The 14,522-nt window shown below is 35.7% G+C and overlaps 1 protein-coding gene across 1 annotated transcript in view; it reads right to left on the bottom strand.

The window, feature by feature from the left end:
* Positions 1-14,522, bottom strand: part of METAP1D (methionyl aminopeptidase type 1D, mitochondrial) — an 85,669-nt gene that overhangs the window by 5,463 nt on the left and 65,684 nt on the right. The window contains exons 2-6 of the mRNA XM_003800872.3: positions 13,281-13,438; positions 11,065-11,214; positions 9,380-9,528; positions 8,741-8,783; positions 5,302-5,465 (exon numbers count right to left, since the gene is read on the bottom strand). Of these exons, the coding sequence (XP_003800920.1) occupies positions 5,302-5,465; positions 8,741-8,783; positions 9,380-9,528; positions 11,065-11,214; positions 13,281-13,438 (664 nt within the window). The remainder of the gene's footprint in view (positions 1-5,301; positions 5,466-8,740; positions 8,784-9,379; positions 9,529-11,064; positions 11,215-13,280; positions 13,439-14,522) is intronic.

Below are 14,522 nucleotides of genomic sequence, written 5' to 3'. Positions count from 1 at the left end.
CCGGTTGAGCTATAGGCGCCGAGCCCACATAATTTCTGAATAGAAATTGAGGACAGAGAGTGGATAGATGAGGAGATATTATTGAATAAAATAAAATAATCCAGATTTTGTTTTAACAAGAATGGATTCTACCCAACTTATAAATTTTGTTTGTTTAGTCCTAACAAACTTTGATGATTCCAAGAGCATTCAATATAAACTATTCTATTTTCTTTAAAAAAAAAAAAGAAACTAGTTTTTCTATGGATCCAATTGATTGGCAGGCATCATGGCTACATCTTAAATGTGTGTTACAGTGGCAATCTTCATTTTAATTTCTGATGAGAGAAGAAGAAGAAAGCCCATTCCGGAAAAACACTTGGGGTCCCTGCTTCATCATACCTCTCATTCCTCTTCATAAAAGAAGCTGGGCTATTCCTAGGTGGCTAAAGATATCTGAGTACAATGGAACTTCTGGTTATAGGGGGATAACAGAATCTGTATGTCATGGATGCAAACGTTAGATGATTTCACAGCTGAGCGGAAAAAGGAAAAGAACAGGACAAATTTTGCACAGTTCCCTGGTTGAACACCCATTTCAATGCTTGATTCCCAGAAGCTAAGCACATATGTCTGTCTGCTTTTCAGGGTATTTTCCTTTTGGATGGTAGTTTTTTAACACATACTGACTGGGACTAAATAGGATAAAATCTCACTAATATTCCTAATTACTGTCTACAAGTATGCCCCTTCTACTATTTCAGGATACACAGGGAGCATAAGATTCTTTACCTGATTATAGGTTTTATAAGGCTGATTCTCAGAGACAATCCATGTGACTTGTAGTAGCAACTCCATTCCTCTAACATGAAAGCAAATGCTGGTAACCTTAACTGTGGGAAGGTGGAGCATGGCTGCATCTCTTGACTGGTGGGTTGGGGGAAATGGCAACAGCAGAGATGGCAGGAATGTCCCAGAAGTGCCACAGTTGCTCCCCAATGCTGATCACCGCAGGGCCAGGACCCTTCTCTTGCCTGGACATTTCACTGATGAAATCTGCCTTCTCTTTGCTAAAATCCACTGAGGAGAACTCTCCTGGTATTAGCCCTTCTGATTTTTTTCTAACTAAAAGTCCTTTAAGACAGTACAACACCTACCCATCAACCCAAGCAGATTGATGATTTGAAGCCCTTCATATGGAATTTGGGGGGATGGGGAGGATGAGGAGGAAGAAGGCTTATAAAGGTAGTTTATGAATTTGCTTTTCAATTACAGTGTATTGTTACAGTTCATGTTTCAGTTATGACTTATAATTTTTTTTTTTTTTTGCAGTTTTTGGCCAGGGCTGGGCTTGAACCCGCCAACCCTGCTATATGGGGCTGGTGCCCTACTCCTTGAGCCACAGGTGCTGCCCAATGGCTTATAATTGAAAGAGAAATATCTTTTAAGGAATTTCATTTTGTGACCATTTTCTTCCATTTAATTCTCTTTCATAAGGTTGTACTCAACTGAAGAATCGTCCAGATATATACATTAAGTTTCTTGACACATTTCAATTACTTTTCATAACTAAAAATACATTCCCCAAGAGGGCAGAGGAGTACTGTGTTTAAGTGCAAGTTCTTATAAGGAAATAAAAATATACATGGAAATTGTTTTATTACCATTTTTTACATGAATCCTACAAATATAAACAACACTAACCTCCAATGGTCACATCTCTAATAAAGGATCTCAAATGACATCTGATTTATAGGTTAATGGAATTTTACTTTGATCTTTCTAGATATTTGTTAAGCAGTAGTCTTTGAATAAAGGAATGTACAAATCCAGGAATTCCCTCCGATGACAAAGTGCAATTGGTAATATTTTTTGGGGTGTTGGGGGGTTGTTTTTTGCAGTTTTTGGCCAGGGCCGGGCTTGAACCCACCACCCCTGGCATATGGGGCCGGCGCCCTATTCCCTGAGCCACAGGCACCACCCTCAATTGGTAATATTTTTGAAAGCCAGCAACTCTTTTCAAAAAAAGTGCTACATATTTTTTGTTTCAGACTGGATCACAAATTACTGTATTTTTCTTACAATAGTGCTGAACTTTTATTTGAGGTTTTCTGTTTCTGAAAAGCAGGCATGATAGATTGAAATAAAAGATAATTTATTGCAATGCTTACTTTCATGTGCAGAGAGAAGCAGTGTAATTGTAATTTACAGTAGCTGTCAAGAAAAATCCATCACAGATGACATTAAAATGACTTATTTTGCCTGAGCCACTTATTGTTTAAATGTGCATAATCTAATAGAAAGAGATTATTTTTTAAAAATCTGCTTCATATTGTTCTAAATTAATATCAAAACATATACTTATGAATTAAACATTAAAAACCATTTATTGATACTTTCATCATGACATTTATAACTCTAAGTTTAAATTATTTTTGATTGAACTGTCACATATTTGTGATGCATGAATCTACACGTTCACAATATGCTCATATATACAGATCATATAATCTAGAGATAATACAAAAATACAGATTTATAAATATTTTAAAGCAAATGGAGGTACAGTGCATATAATCATACTATGACCTAAGGATCGGTAGGCATCCCTCACAAAGCAAAAGGGGACACAGAGAACTTGTTTCATTAAATCATCTTGACTCATACTTCTGAAGTAAATCATCCTATTTAGGTTTCAGAGGAGAATTTTCTATAGAGATCTCCAGGTTTTTGATAACAAAATACTAAAATGAGCTGTTTGAATGTTCTTTTCAAAGTGTATCAGAGGCTATGCAAAAGATGGTAAATACCTTAAAAGAAATGAGGCCAAGTTGAAAGATGTTTGTAAACCTTTGGTCTGTGATGATTTCAAGTACTTTTGGCTTAAAGGTGGATATTGTTTGTTTATTTACTCCCTTAAGATTTTGTCTGAATAAGAACAGGCAAAATAATAGATGTCCAGAAACATAGCTTTACCACATCAGAACAAACATTTGTCAGAATCAGGGCCAGTTTCCTCTCCTGTGGCAGACATAAACCATCTAAATAATGAAGCGCATGAGGGTCAAAGTAAAAAGTTCACTGTCTATTATTTTCTACATAGTTTTCTAAGTGCAGTTCTTCGGACTGATCTGGTTTTCAAAGGAGCGGGTACATGCAAATTCATACTCTGCGAAGACTGACCTTTGTATCCAGATAGCTAGAATCCAATGTCACTTTCAATTCTACTCTTCTTCTTCTTCTTTTTTTTTTAATGTAGCTAGAATTAATGTAGTGAATATGTAATGAAATGCATTATCCTGCATGGAGATTTATCAGATTTTCCAACTGAATGCTGTGCTTTGCTAGTACTAGCTGGAGTTCACCTGCATGTTGGTGTGGCGTGTGGCTCTTTTTTGTAAAGAGTTAAGTCGTACACAAAAAAAGGGAACAAAGGTCAGTACCCAGCCGCCACTTGAATGTGAGATTTTTCTTTTTATTCCCCTTGATGTATACTAGGCTCTGTGTTATTAGTCTTAATGATGGAAAATTGTAGTGTTGATACAAATCTTTTTTTCAAAGTAGTAGGCGGGAGCTCCATTTGTTAGTAAGTTTTTTTTGTGACTAAAAGCCACGGACAGTACATTTATGTAGCAGTAAAAGGCCTAGATGCTCTTTCCATAGCAGAGCTAATTATTCCTACTGTGACCTTACTGATCTAGCCTGTTCCTAGTACATCTCATCTGCACGCCTGTTCCTCTGTGTAGATGGTGTCAGAGAATATGAAAAACCCTATAATGAAACCATTTTCATGATGGAGAAAGGCTACTGGAGTTGCACTTGCTACAAAGAGGCTCAATTATATGAGTAATTGTGATAATTTTCTACATTCATAGCCTTCAATGGGGAAAAAAGAATGAGAGCCACAAAGGAAAATTACTTTAACAAGAAAGTACAGAGAGTAAAAATGGAAGAAGAGACAAAAAGGGGAAAAAATAACCAGAAAAAAAGTTTAAAAAATAGATCTGGAGGGAGGAATAGCGAGACAGGGAGAACAACAGAAATGCTCAAAAGCCCATGTGCAGCTGTGTTGCACAATTAAATTGAATTTTTTTTTCTGCAGTTGATGAATGTGACTACTGCAAATGTGCCTCTGTAGTTAGCTATCATTTGTTGTTCCGTGACAGGAAAAGGATAATTACCTCTCAGAGAGAATCAAAGGCTGACATGCCCTTTAGACACAGCCATGAATGCAGAGCTCGATAGAATGCTTGAATAAGAATCTAGTGTTCTCTGCCCCCTTCTACTGAAGAATAAATTTTGTTAAAATGCAAGAGCACCACCAGTAAATTTGTTGAACCCTAGGTGTTCAAAAATATGAGGTGCATCTATCGACTCATCCCATTTGCAAAAATAAAACTGCATTTTGAATTCATTTCTATTATATTCATGGACAGTAAGATAGTGAGATATGCATTAAATTTCTTTTCCCAGTAGGGGTCTGATTCAACATTTCCTATGAAAGAACAGAGAGACACTATCCTTTTTTCCCAGGCTAGTTAGCCTATAATTTAAAACTGTCAAAAACACAATTTTGTTCAAAGTCTTCAATAAAAGCTTCTCAGATATAACCCAAAGAGATTTTACTAAAGTTTGATTCAGACACTGTTACAATATTTTTAAAGCCATAAATACATTTAACTGATATTTTACTGCCTTTTTTCTTAAAGTATTTGAAGGCTTACAGAGAAGAAAGGCAGCATCTTTTCAAGGTGACTAAGCCTTCCATCCTTCGGACAAATGGGAAGTATTCAATGGTCCTTATTAATGAGAACAGTACTTTAAAGGGTACCGATGTGATCGTCTTTAACAAAATGAGTTACTTTAAAATGAAAACACATACTCTGCATGTCTACTTCAAAACAGTTATGGAGGAAAAAAGACCTAAAAGTATGTAGCAGATTACAAAGAAAAGTCTTAAATTCAGAAAATATACATACACTCAGAAAGTACGCATAGAGTATTGTGTGAAAAATAAACAATGGTTTACAGTAAAAATGAACCAGACTATGAACCATGTCAAGCTAAAACAAAAGCAGCCATATAAATATTGCTTGCTCCTCCTAGAAGTTGCTTTGCTGACCCTTGTATAATTCACTTTTTCAAAAACCTTTTTTGTTTTTAAATCCCAGGGAACAACATTGCAGCTTGGTAGCTCACATTCTGATATCAGACTGAAATGATGGTTCTGAATCATAAAACATGTCATCAACTTTATACCAAGCCACCAATAACCTTTGGACCGTTTGCCAACCCTCCTTTACTTGTCAATGTAAGGCTTACCTGATTGTGTTTCCAATTACAGAGAAGGGAGCCCCTGGTCTGCAAGCTGCAATTGCTTCATCTCTACACCTCCTGGCCACCTCCACTAACTTTTTACCACTTTCATCCACATTGCCCACCAGAAATGTTTCAGCAGTGTCTCCATGATAGCCATTGTAATACACCTAAACACAGGCAGAAATTTTAAAATATGTCTGTTTAAAAATCTACTCTTCTACAATGCACGTTGCATTCATCTATGTTTAGTGGATTCTTGTGTTCTACCCTTCCACAATTACTCTCAAGTTTACAAAAAAAGAAGAAATAGATATACCAAAACCCTCCAAAAATTAAAAAGATAAAGCCATGCAAGGAAACTGAAAATTTTAAAAATAAGTAAGTTTACTACTATGGCTAGTTCAGCGTTACGATTAGAGTATTACCGTAACATTTTGATTCTGCACTTATTTCTAAGAAGATAAAAATATATATGCAAAATTTACTGACCAAAGATAATGACCTACAATTGCAAGAATAAGATTTAGAGAACCAAGAAGTATTTAACAGAGTGAAAAGTTTTCTTCAATGTCATAGTGATTTCCTTGATCTTTTATTTACCACTTCTATACCTGGAAGTGATATATAATAACAGGAAAAAAGATAGACGTGTGGGTATTATAACAGACAGTAGGAGAATTTAGTTCCAAGAATTGAAACGACCCAATGTGGGAATTCGATATGTTATAGAAAAATCCTATGTCTAAAAGTGAAATCTTAATCAAATGTTCCTGATAGCAAAATGTTAACATAAAGTACTATACATGAATTTTTTAAAAATGAGAATATAATAAAACAGGCTTAAAGTGAAATTACAGAAAATAGAATTTTATCAGTCCTCAGTAATTCAGTAGCCTTGAAAGATACCAGATTATAAAAAATCAATGATTACCAAACACTATAACAAAGATAGAAGCCACAGGAGACTGGTTGAATATTGATCCTTTGATGCAGCATGGAATTTGTTATTTTGCATAGATTTGTCCTATCTAATTATTTTTCATATTTCCCTAATAAAATAGAACGCAGAAACTTATAAAAATCTATTTGAGCTTTCTATCTGTTTTGATACTGAATCAATGTCTTAAATCTGTATACTATTCTGCATTTTAAAAAAACTGCTTTCTTAGACTTCGTGAAGGTAGCAAGAGGGATCTTCATTAGATCTTCACTTTGTAAGTTAGAAAACTGAGGCATGGGCAAGTAACTTGTTTAAGGTTAATGCAGAATATAGGGGTAAATTCAGACTAATATGATGCATTATTGTCTTCTAAGGGAATGTTTTCCCTATGATATCAAATTATCTTCATTATCATGTGATAGAGTAGTATTTTATAGATTTACTTGTAGTCCTTTGCAATCTAGGAAAGTACAAGTTTTGATTTTATATATAAGAATATAAAATTTGCTAATATTAATACAATGATTCAAGAATGTTTTTAACTGTGAATGTTCATTTAAGTATTTTTTAAGTAACAAGGTATTTTTTAAATCTTTATCCATCTTTTCCTATTACTTCTTGTTAGCTTTCAAAATGACTATGGGAAGATTCAAAATACATGAATACTTCTGAAAGTCTATGGGGAAGTCACCTATGACTCCTGTTTGTACAAAGAAACTATTCTTGTCTTATACTTCATTTATTTAATAAATATTTATTGAGCAACTACTAAGGGCACCACCAGCCATTTTGAAAAACCATTCAACTTTCAAGAAGGAAAGAAACCTATTTTCCTGTGATGTACACTACAAGGTAAACTGTTATATAATGCAATGAGTGTTTCTGATAAAAGCCTAGGATCTGATAGCAGACTCCTTCGCTTAATATTTCATAAAAATATAATTTGTTAAGATACCTGTTTCCTAGATTCCTTCCATTTCTAGATACTTGAAAGTATTTTACTTTGCTTTATGAGTTTTGTAATTGTGAAAGAATGGGAATGTTAAAAATGCAACTGTTTATTAAAAGTCTTCAGGAAACTTAGAAAAGGCAGAGAGTACTATCTTTGGATACATTAGAAACAGTAGGGAAGAATATGCCGATTTCATTTGAAACAGCAATGTTTTATTAGAGGGTGATTAGGTGAAATAATAAACGTGAAAATCCTGAAATCAGGTGCAATCCAAAATAAATGCAGATCATGAAAAAGACTTTATTTCAGGCACACTTCAAAAAATACCTCCTTGTATGTGATTCTGAGTTGGAAAGAGACCAACAGGATATATACGGAACAAATGTTCAAGTATTCTAAGTAGGGCAAAATGATGTAGGAAATAGTATCAGCAATAAGAGAATCTTTGGCTGTCTCCTCATACAAATTGAGATGAAGAGAAAAGGTTAAATTAATTTAAACAACTAAAAATCTGGCTGAATACAACTATCCGATGCCTATGTCCATATTTCCTATTTCATTTCCACTCCTACTCCTAGGTTTCATGGTTTAGATATAATTTTAAAAAATATTTCACTAGTAAAAACCATATTCCTTCTATATCAACTCAACTAATTCTCCTCAGATATCCAAATTTTATTTATTTAAAATGTGTTTGTTAATCATCAGATGCACAGAATTTATTTATGATCTACATAATCCAAAATTACAAAAATTTTTAATAAAAGGAACTATGAAAATATAAATAACCCAAGTCTAAGAAAGGTTAAGAAAATTAGAAAAGGTTAGATAGAGCTTGTACAATTCAAAGTTCCTATATTAAATTACTTAGGCTTGTTATTTAAAAGAAAAGCTATTAACCATTTAGCGAAGACTTAAGTTCAGATAGAAAATCACTCTGCTTGTATGCTTTGAGCTCAAGGCTCTCTATACCAGAAACGGAACGTGACGATACCTTCAGGGATTTTAATAAATCTAGGGAACACTGCTAGTGAAAGAGTTGCTGTCCAAATAGACTGACACACACAGGCCAATGTAGCCCCTAATGACAGAGTAAGATAATGACAGGCCCCACTCAAAATCAGCAGGAAGAGGAAGATCAATCTTGGCAGAGTGAAGGAAAAATGCTGGCTTTCTTCGTGTTAGCTCATCTCATACATATCTAGCTTCAGCAGCTGCCTAGTGCTATGGTGCTCTGCGTTAACTACACAGTGGATCAATAACAATTACACCTTCTCAAAAACATGACACATAGCAGGATTGGGTTGACATTTCACTTAGGCCAACATTGATCTCAGTGCATCTGATTCCAGCCCTAAATTCAAGTCAGGCCTGGGTTTACTTGGAATAAACACAGAGTTAAAGACAAAAAAGGAAACCAGCTGCTTGCGTTTGGGTCTAGAAGTAAACAGCACTTCCACCGGTGCAGTTCACATTTTCAATCCACTCTTCCTGTTGCTACCAGCAATTCTGAAGTTGATCAAAGACTATTTTTTATATGATTTACTCACAGTGACATCAATGTTGATGATATCTCCATCCTGAAGAGGTCGACTGAAGCATAAACAGAAAAAAAAAAAAGATGGTGATAGGCAGATCTCAATAAAAGGAATAAAAAAATAAATACCTAATGACTACTATCACAAACCCAGTGAGTTACAATTACAATATGGACTGAAGGAGGAATAAATGGAATGACTGTATTTCATCTTTACCCTATGTTAGTCACATCACAAGCAATACATGATACGAACATCTTGCCATGGTTTAAAAATCAACTATTTTTTTCAGAACATGTACTTCTTCATTACCTTAATTTTGCCAAGAACTAAAATGATAGAAGACAGCAAATATTTGCCTACATTTGGATTTTTACCATTTATATGGTTAAAATTTAGGAAAAGAAATATTTAATGTACAACCCCTTTTCTAGAATTCACACTGCTTTAACAGACATTAAATGGTGGGTTTATGTCCTTTTAGAAGCAAAATGCCTCCAAATTTCTGTTTTACCATATTTAACCTTAGAAGAAATTTGTCAGTACGTTTCAGTGTTTCAATAGAATGATAGTATCTTTCAACATATGTTATAGATCTTAGTTTCATGTTTTACTTTCCAAAGGAACAATATGTTATTAAGAAATGAATACCTGTCAGGGATACCATGACAGAGCACGTTGTTTACAGAGGTACAAACAGATTTTGGAAAACCTCCATAGCCTAGAGGTGAGGGATAGGCATTATGACTGATGATTTCCTGATGAACAAGAACATCTATCTCTTCAGTTGTCATGTCAACCTAAAATATTAAATAAAGAAATTGTGCAGTGACAGTTGAAGACATCTCTTGTTTTTATCAACTATGTCTATAGCAATGGCACTTTTATGTGAGACTGTATAAATTTACTATGATAAACTTACGGTACAATACTTTAACTCATTATGATTAATGTTACAATCCTAAATTGTGCCTTTCTTGACAATCATTTGAGTATACGATGGTGTTATAGAGGACTGGGAAATAGAAATTTTAAACTCTAACTCATTTGTAGATGATTAAATGCTGTAACTCCATTTTAGCCTGAAGATTTCAAAAATATGTTCCTCGGCAATTCCTTCTTCTTCCTCAATGTCAGCACCCTGGGGTAATGAAAACATATAAATAAATGCTCAAAAGCATCTTCAGTTTAGATAACAAAGATTAAAAAGTAGGTCAACCCACTCTTTTTTATCTCAGTGAAATAGAATACAGGTTTTGCAGCAGTGGCATGGAGATGATGGTGTTATCATTTAAAAAACTGAGTCTGCTACATTTTTGTACAGACTTGATTTTCACTAATCTTGATTTCTTTCATTCCTAAACACTTTTTGTGGGGTGGAGGGGAGACAGGGTCTAGCTATATTGCCTGGGCTTGTCTCTGGTCTTGAACTTTTGGGCTCAAGTAATGCTCCTGCCTCAGAAACCAAAGAATAGCTGGGATTATAGGCACGAGCCACTGTGCCTCTGGCTAAATAAACGGGCTTCTAAAAAATATTTTTCTCTTACTAGAAGATATCCCAAACTAAAAGAAAGCTGAAATTAAGTTTTGTAAGTTCATAAACACTATCTTTATGAACACATAAATCATAAATAATGTTCTACACCAAAAATAAAATCTATTAAAAATTAACTATTCATTAATTTTCTTTGTGTTACTTTATATTCACATTATGCTTAGTCATGTTGCTATAACAAGTTTATTGCACAGATGATACCATGAGTCATCTCATCTTTGAGTATTACTTCCTAACGCTGCAGGCTCTTATTCTGTAAACCATAGGCTCTCATTTTCTTTTATGATCCTTATGTTTCAGGGTATTTCAGATTATTATGAAAGAACCGAATCTTGCAGTAGGACAGTTGTACACAATTACATTGCCATATTACCTACAGCCATGTGTATCTGGTCTGATTGTTCTTTGCAAAGCTAAGGCAAGAAAACAGGAGACAAAGTACAAGGCAGAGCAAATCTGTATCACACTGAATTAATGTGGGGGAATAAAAGCAGAAACTACAGGCAGAAGCAAGAGGGGCCACTGAACAACTTGGATCGGTTGATTCAGCCCAAAGTATCTCTAGCATTCTGCTAGTTAAAACTGAATTGGGATTTTAAATTACTTCTAGAATGAATACATAAAATAATAAAATTCCTTTCCCCCATCCCAAGGCCTTATTTAATGTTTTAAGACAAATTAGATAGATATACAGATGAGTTAGAGAGTTTAAGGGAAAGAAAAAATATAGGGTGTTTGTGGCTCCTTATATAAGTTGTTCTGAGGCTTGGTGAGACGCCACCTTTAAACTCTTCCCAGCCAGGAGGAGGACATGACGGGCCAGCTGACAAGCCTGATGAAGCCCTTGAATCTGATCTTCATTCTTAACTTCTATGCTGTCTCCCCAGTCGGGTACAATGCCTGTCGTCACATAGTCTGGCTTCTTTATGTGCTTGAGGAAAAAGGATTGAAAACGAAGATCAGAACCCAGCGCACGACAATGGGATCATTTTTTTCCGACACAGCCTCCTGCTTCATGGAGCTCTGCCCTTCCTGCCGGAGCACCGACCTCCAAAGCCAGCACAACAGACCCTCCAGGCTGCCCCGGTTCCTTCCCCCTGCCCTTTTGAACTTAACATTGCCTTTTGGTGCTGCCTCTGGATGGTCTGTTAATCTTACCATGCCTTGAGTCAAACTGGACTGAAGTAGACTTCTGGTCAAAACAAACAGTAGTTTTCTTTTCTTCCCCCTCCCAACCCAGTTAGAAGCATATCACCATTGATGAAAAATAGCACCAAGCTTCGAATTTGCCAAATGGTTAATTAATAGCACTTTCATCTTCTTAACACAAAGATAAAATTTATGCAAAGGATAGCTCCCAACACCCTCTCTCAATAAAAAATATGTAAAAAGGCTGCCTGTCAAGTTCCCTGAAGCCTATTACACATACACTTTTCTTATACTTTGCAACCATCCTTAAACTGAGAGACTAGATTAAACAAAACAACTTTTTTCCCCAGTACATAAAAATCATGTAGAACCTTTCCACTACCTGTCAAGAACAAACAAAGAGCACCCCCCAAAACTCAAAACACATGACACTGATCACTGTTACAGACTATTACAGACCACTCTCCACCCCTTACTTAAACCCACCGGCAGTATTCAGAAAGTAAATACTATCTCACACACAGAGCTTCTCTCAGTCTCAAGTTTCGCAAGGCTGTTTGCAAACTATTTGTGGTTTGTGAAGCGTTACAAACGATGAGGTTGTTGGACAGGAGCTACACAGCAGTGTAGGACCGGAAGCAGAGGGAGATAACACCATGCCATTGAACTGTCGTGGCTGCTCTAGAAAGGGCTGAGGTGAGGGCTCTCCTCTTTGTGAGGTCCCTCACGCCAAACCTCAGGATCTTTACTTATTCTCCTGTTCAGATGGGCTTTTCTGATGCAGGTAATGCTTCTGTCTGGCTTGCCCCAGCTGAGCTCTGGAGGCTACACAGTGAATGTCCATGAATGCCCACCGGGTTAACCCCCAGCAGCCTGTGTTCCTGTATCCACTCTGCTCTGGGATCTGGCAAGGTAATAGGTACAGGCAGAAGGGCTGTTGGGTTGTCACTGGAACTGACCGGAATGTCTAAAACAATACATCTCTTCTCCGGAGATCTCTTTTCCTTTTCTACTAAGGAAAAATAATGTCAATTTGGGGACTAATTCTGAACACTAGCTCTCACTGTGCTGGCCAGGCCTCAGCTGAGCCAAGGCATGGACTCTGGACTCTGGTGGCTCTTCTGTCTCAGCAGCCTTTGCCACAGAATGGGCCACTCATCTTCAGGAAGTATAACATACTTAATGTGCGTTCGCTATCAAAAATGCGTGGAAGGGAGAAAGCAGGTGATTTTTGTGACAAATCTCTATTTCTTTTAGCTGTTCTTCTTCCTAAAGGACTTTGCACACCTCCTTCATATTGCATTTTGAAAAATAGATAGATTGCTTTCCACAGAATTGCAATCTCTGAAAAAAAAAATCAAGAATGCTCTGAAACAAGATGTTTAATTTACTCTAAAAGACGATTCAAAGACAGCAGCAGCATCAATAATATGGAAAGTATAAGAGCAGGCTTTTAAAAAAAATCTAGCATGTGTGTTTCAAAAAAAAAAATCTCTTTTGATCCACCGCAATTTTAGAGTCAATTTTTTTTCCTCTAAAAAAGTTAGGAAACTATACACATAGAGTTTTATCTTCAGGCTAAAAATTTAGTATAGAAAATTTTATGACAGAAATTTTAATTCGAAATAAGCTAAGCAGTTGAAAGCTCAGAGCTTTATTTTTAAAAAATTAATGTTATAGCAAGGCAGGATGTCAAGACTCCTCACATCACAATTTTAAATCACAAACCAAGTTTTAAAATTATGACTCAAATGGCTCAGAAATCAAAGATGCAAAAACGTTTGATCGCTTCTACACTCAACCTTTATCTTGGCTGGAAAAAGCAGCAGATAATAGGCAATACAGTACCTTAGGGACTGGACGAGCTGAAGAAACTGCAGCCGGCAAAACTATACTGTGTGAAATATCTCTTTGTCTCCGAAAAAAGACATTTCTTCTTTGTTGACTGCTTGACTGCTTGTGTAAGTAGATACGACTGAATGGTGAAGAGAAAATTCTATGACAACCTATGAGCAGAAATAGACATATGTTAAGTTAAAAAAAAAAAAAAGAACCAAAAAAACCTAACAGTCCTCTACTTTGAGATGTTGTACTGTTAACTATTAAATCATTATTCTAATACTTTATTGACTTCAAAAGAAAAAGCCCTAAGCAGAAGGAAAGCAGTGGTATTCTGAGTTCTAGTACAATAGTAGCACAGTGTATTTATTAGCTAATACCATGTTTACATAAATGCTTGACAATGGAAAACTCTAATGGGAAACAAACATATAGAAACATCTGCTAAGCAGGTCTATAAAAAGAACAATTTCTGCTGTGATACCTTATGTGGCAATGTCCATGATGATCCTGGATTCAGGGCACTGTTTTGATGGCTTTATACTCTTTAAAGCTGTTTTCCTTTCAAGAATCACGGACAAATTGCCAGCTGCACTTTTTGCCCTCCATAGGATTACTACTCTGTGTTAAGTTCTCGGGCAGTGAGGCATTATACTGAAATTTATTGTGATGAATGCCCAAGTCAGATAAAGACTAAATAGCAAAAATGCAGGTGTAACCCCAAAAGAAAAGAAACATAGAGCTGAAGGCACTCGCAACAGGAATTAGAAATATCGGTCAAAATTTTAAATGCACATAACCTTTGACTCAGTAGCTCATCTCTCTGGACTTTTCCGTGCAGATATGAGGCAATGATAGATGTAAAAAGATGTAGCCTCAATGCAGCACTGTTTGTGGTCGGAAGAAATGGGAAACATCAGGAGGGATGGGTTAAACATGACATATCTACATGAGAGAAAACTCTGGAGCCACTAAAAGGAACAAGCTAAATCACCTCTTTGTATCGAGAGGGAAAGAAGTCACAATGCACAGTTAGGAAAAAAGCAAATGCTGACCAATATGTATAAAAAGATCATTAATGTAAGAAAGTATATACATTTATATAAGCTTATACATGTCTATAAAATTTCTGGAAATTGATATTATCAATAGTAGTTATTTCTGGGGTATGTGATTTGGGCTGGAGGTATGGAAGAAGACTTTTTTATTCATTTTATTTTCTTCTATACTGTTAGGATTTTTTTTTTTTTT

The sequence above is a fragment of the Otolemur garnettii genome, unplaced genomic scaffold (genome assembly GCF_000181295.1).
Source record: "Otolemur garnettii isolate 467f Iridium unplaced genomic scaffold, OtoGar3 scaffold00187, whole genome shotgun sequence".
In the NCBI taxonomy this organism is placed as follows: Eukaryota; Metazoa; Chordata; class Mammalia; order Primates; family Galagidae; genus Otolemur; species Otolemur garnettii.
This window is presented reverse-complemented; position numbering and strand designations above follow the sequence as displayed.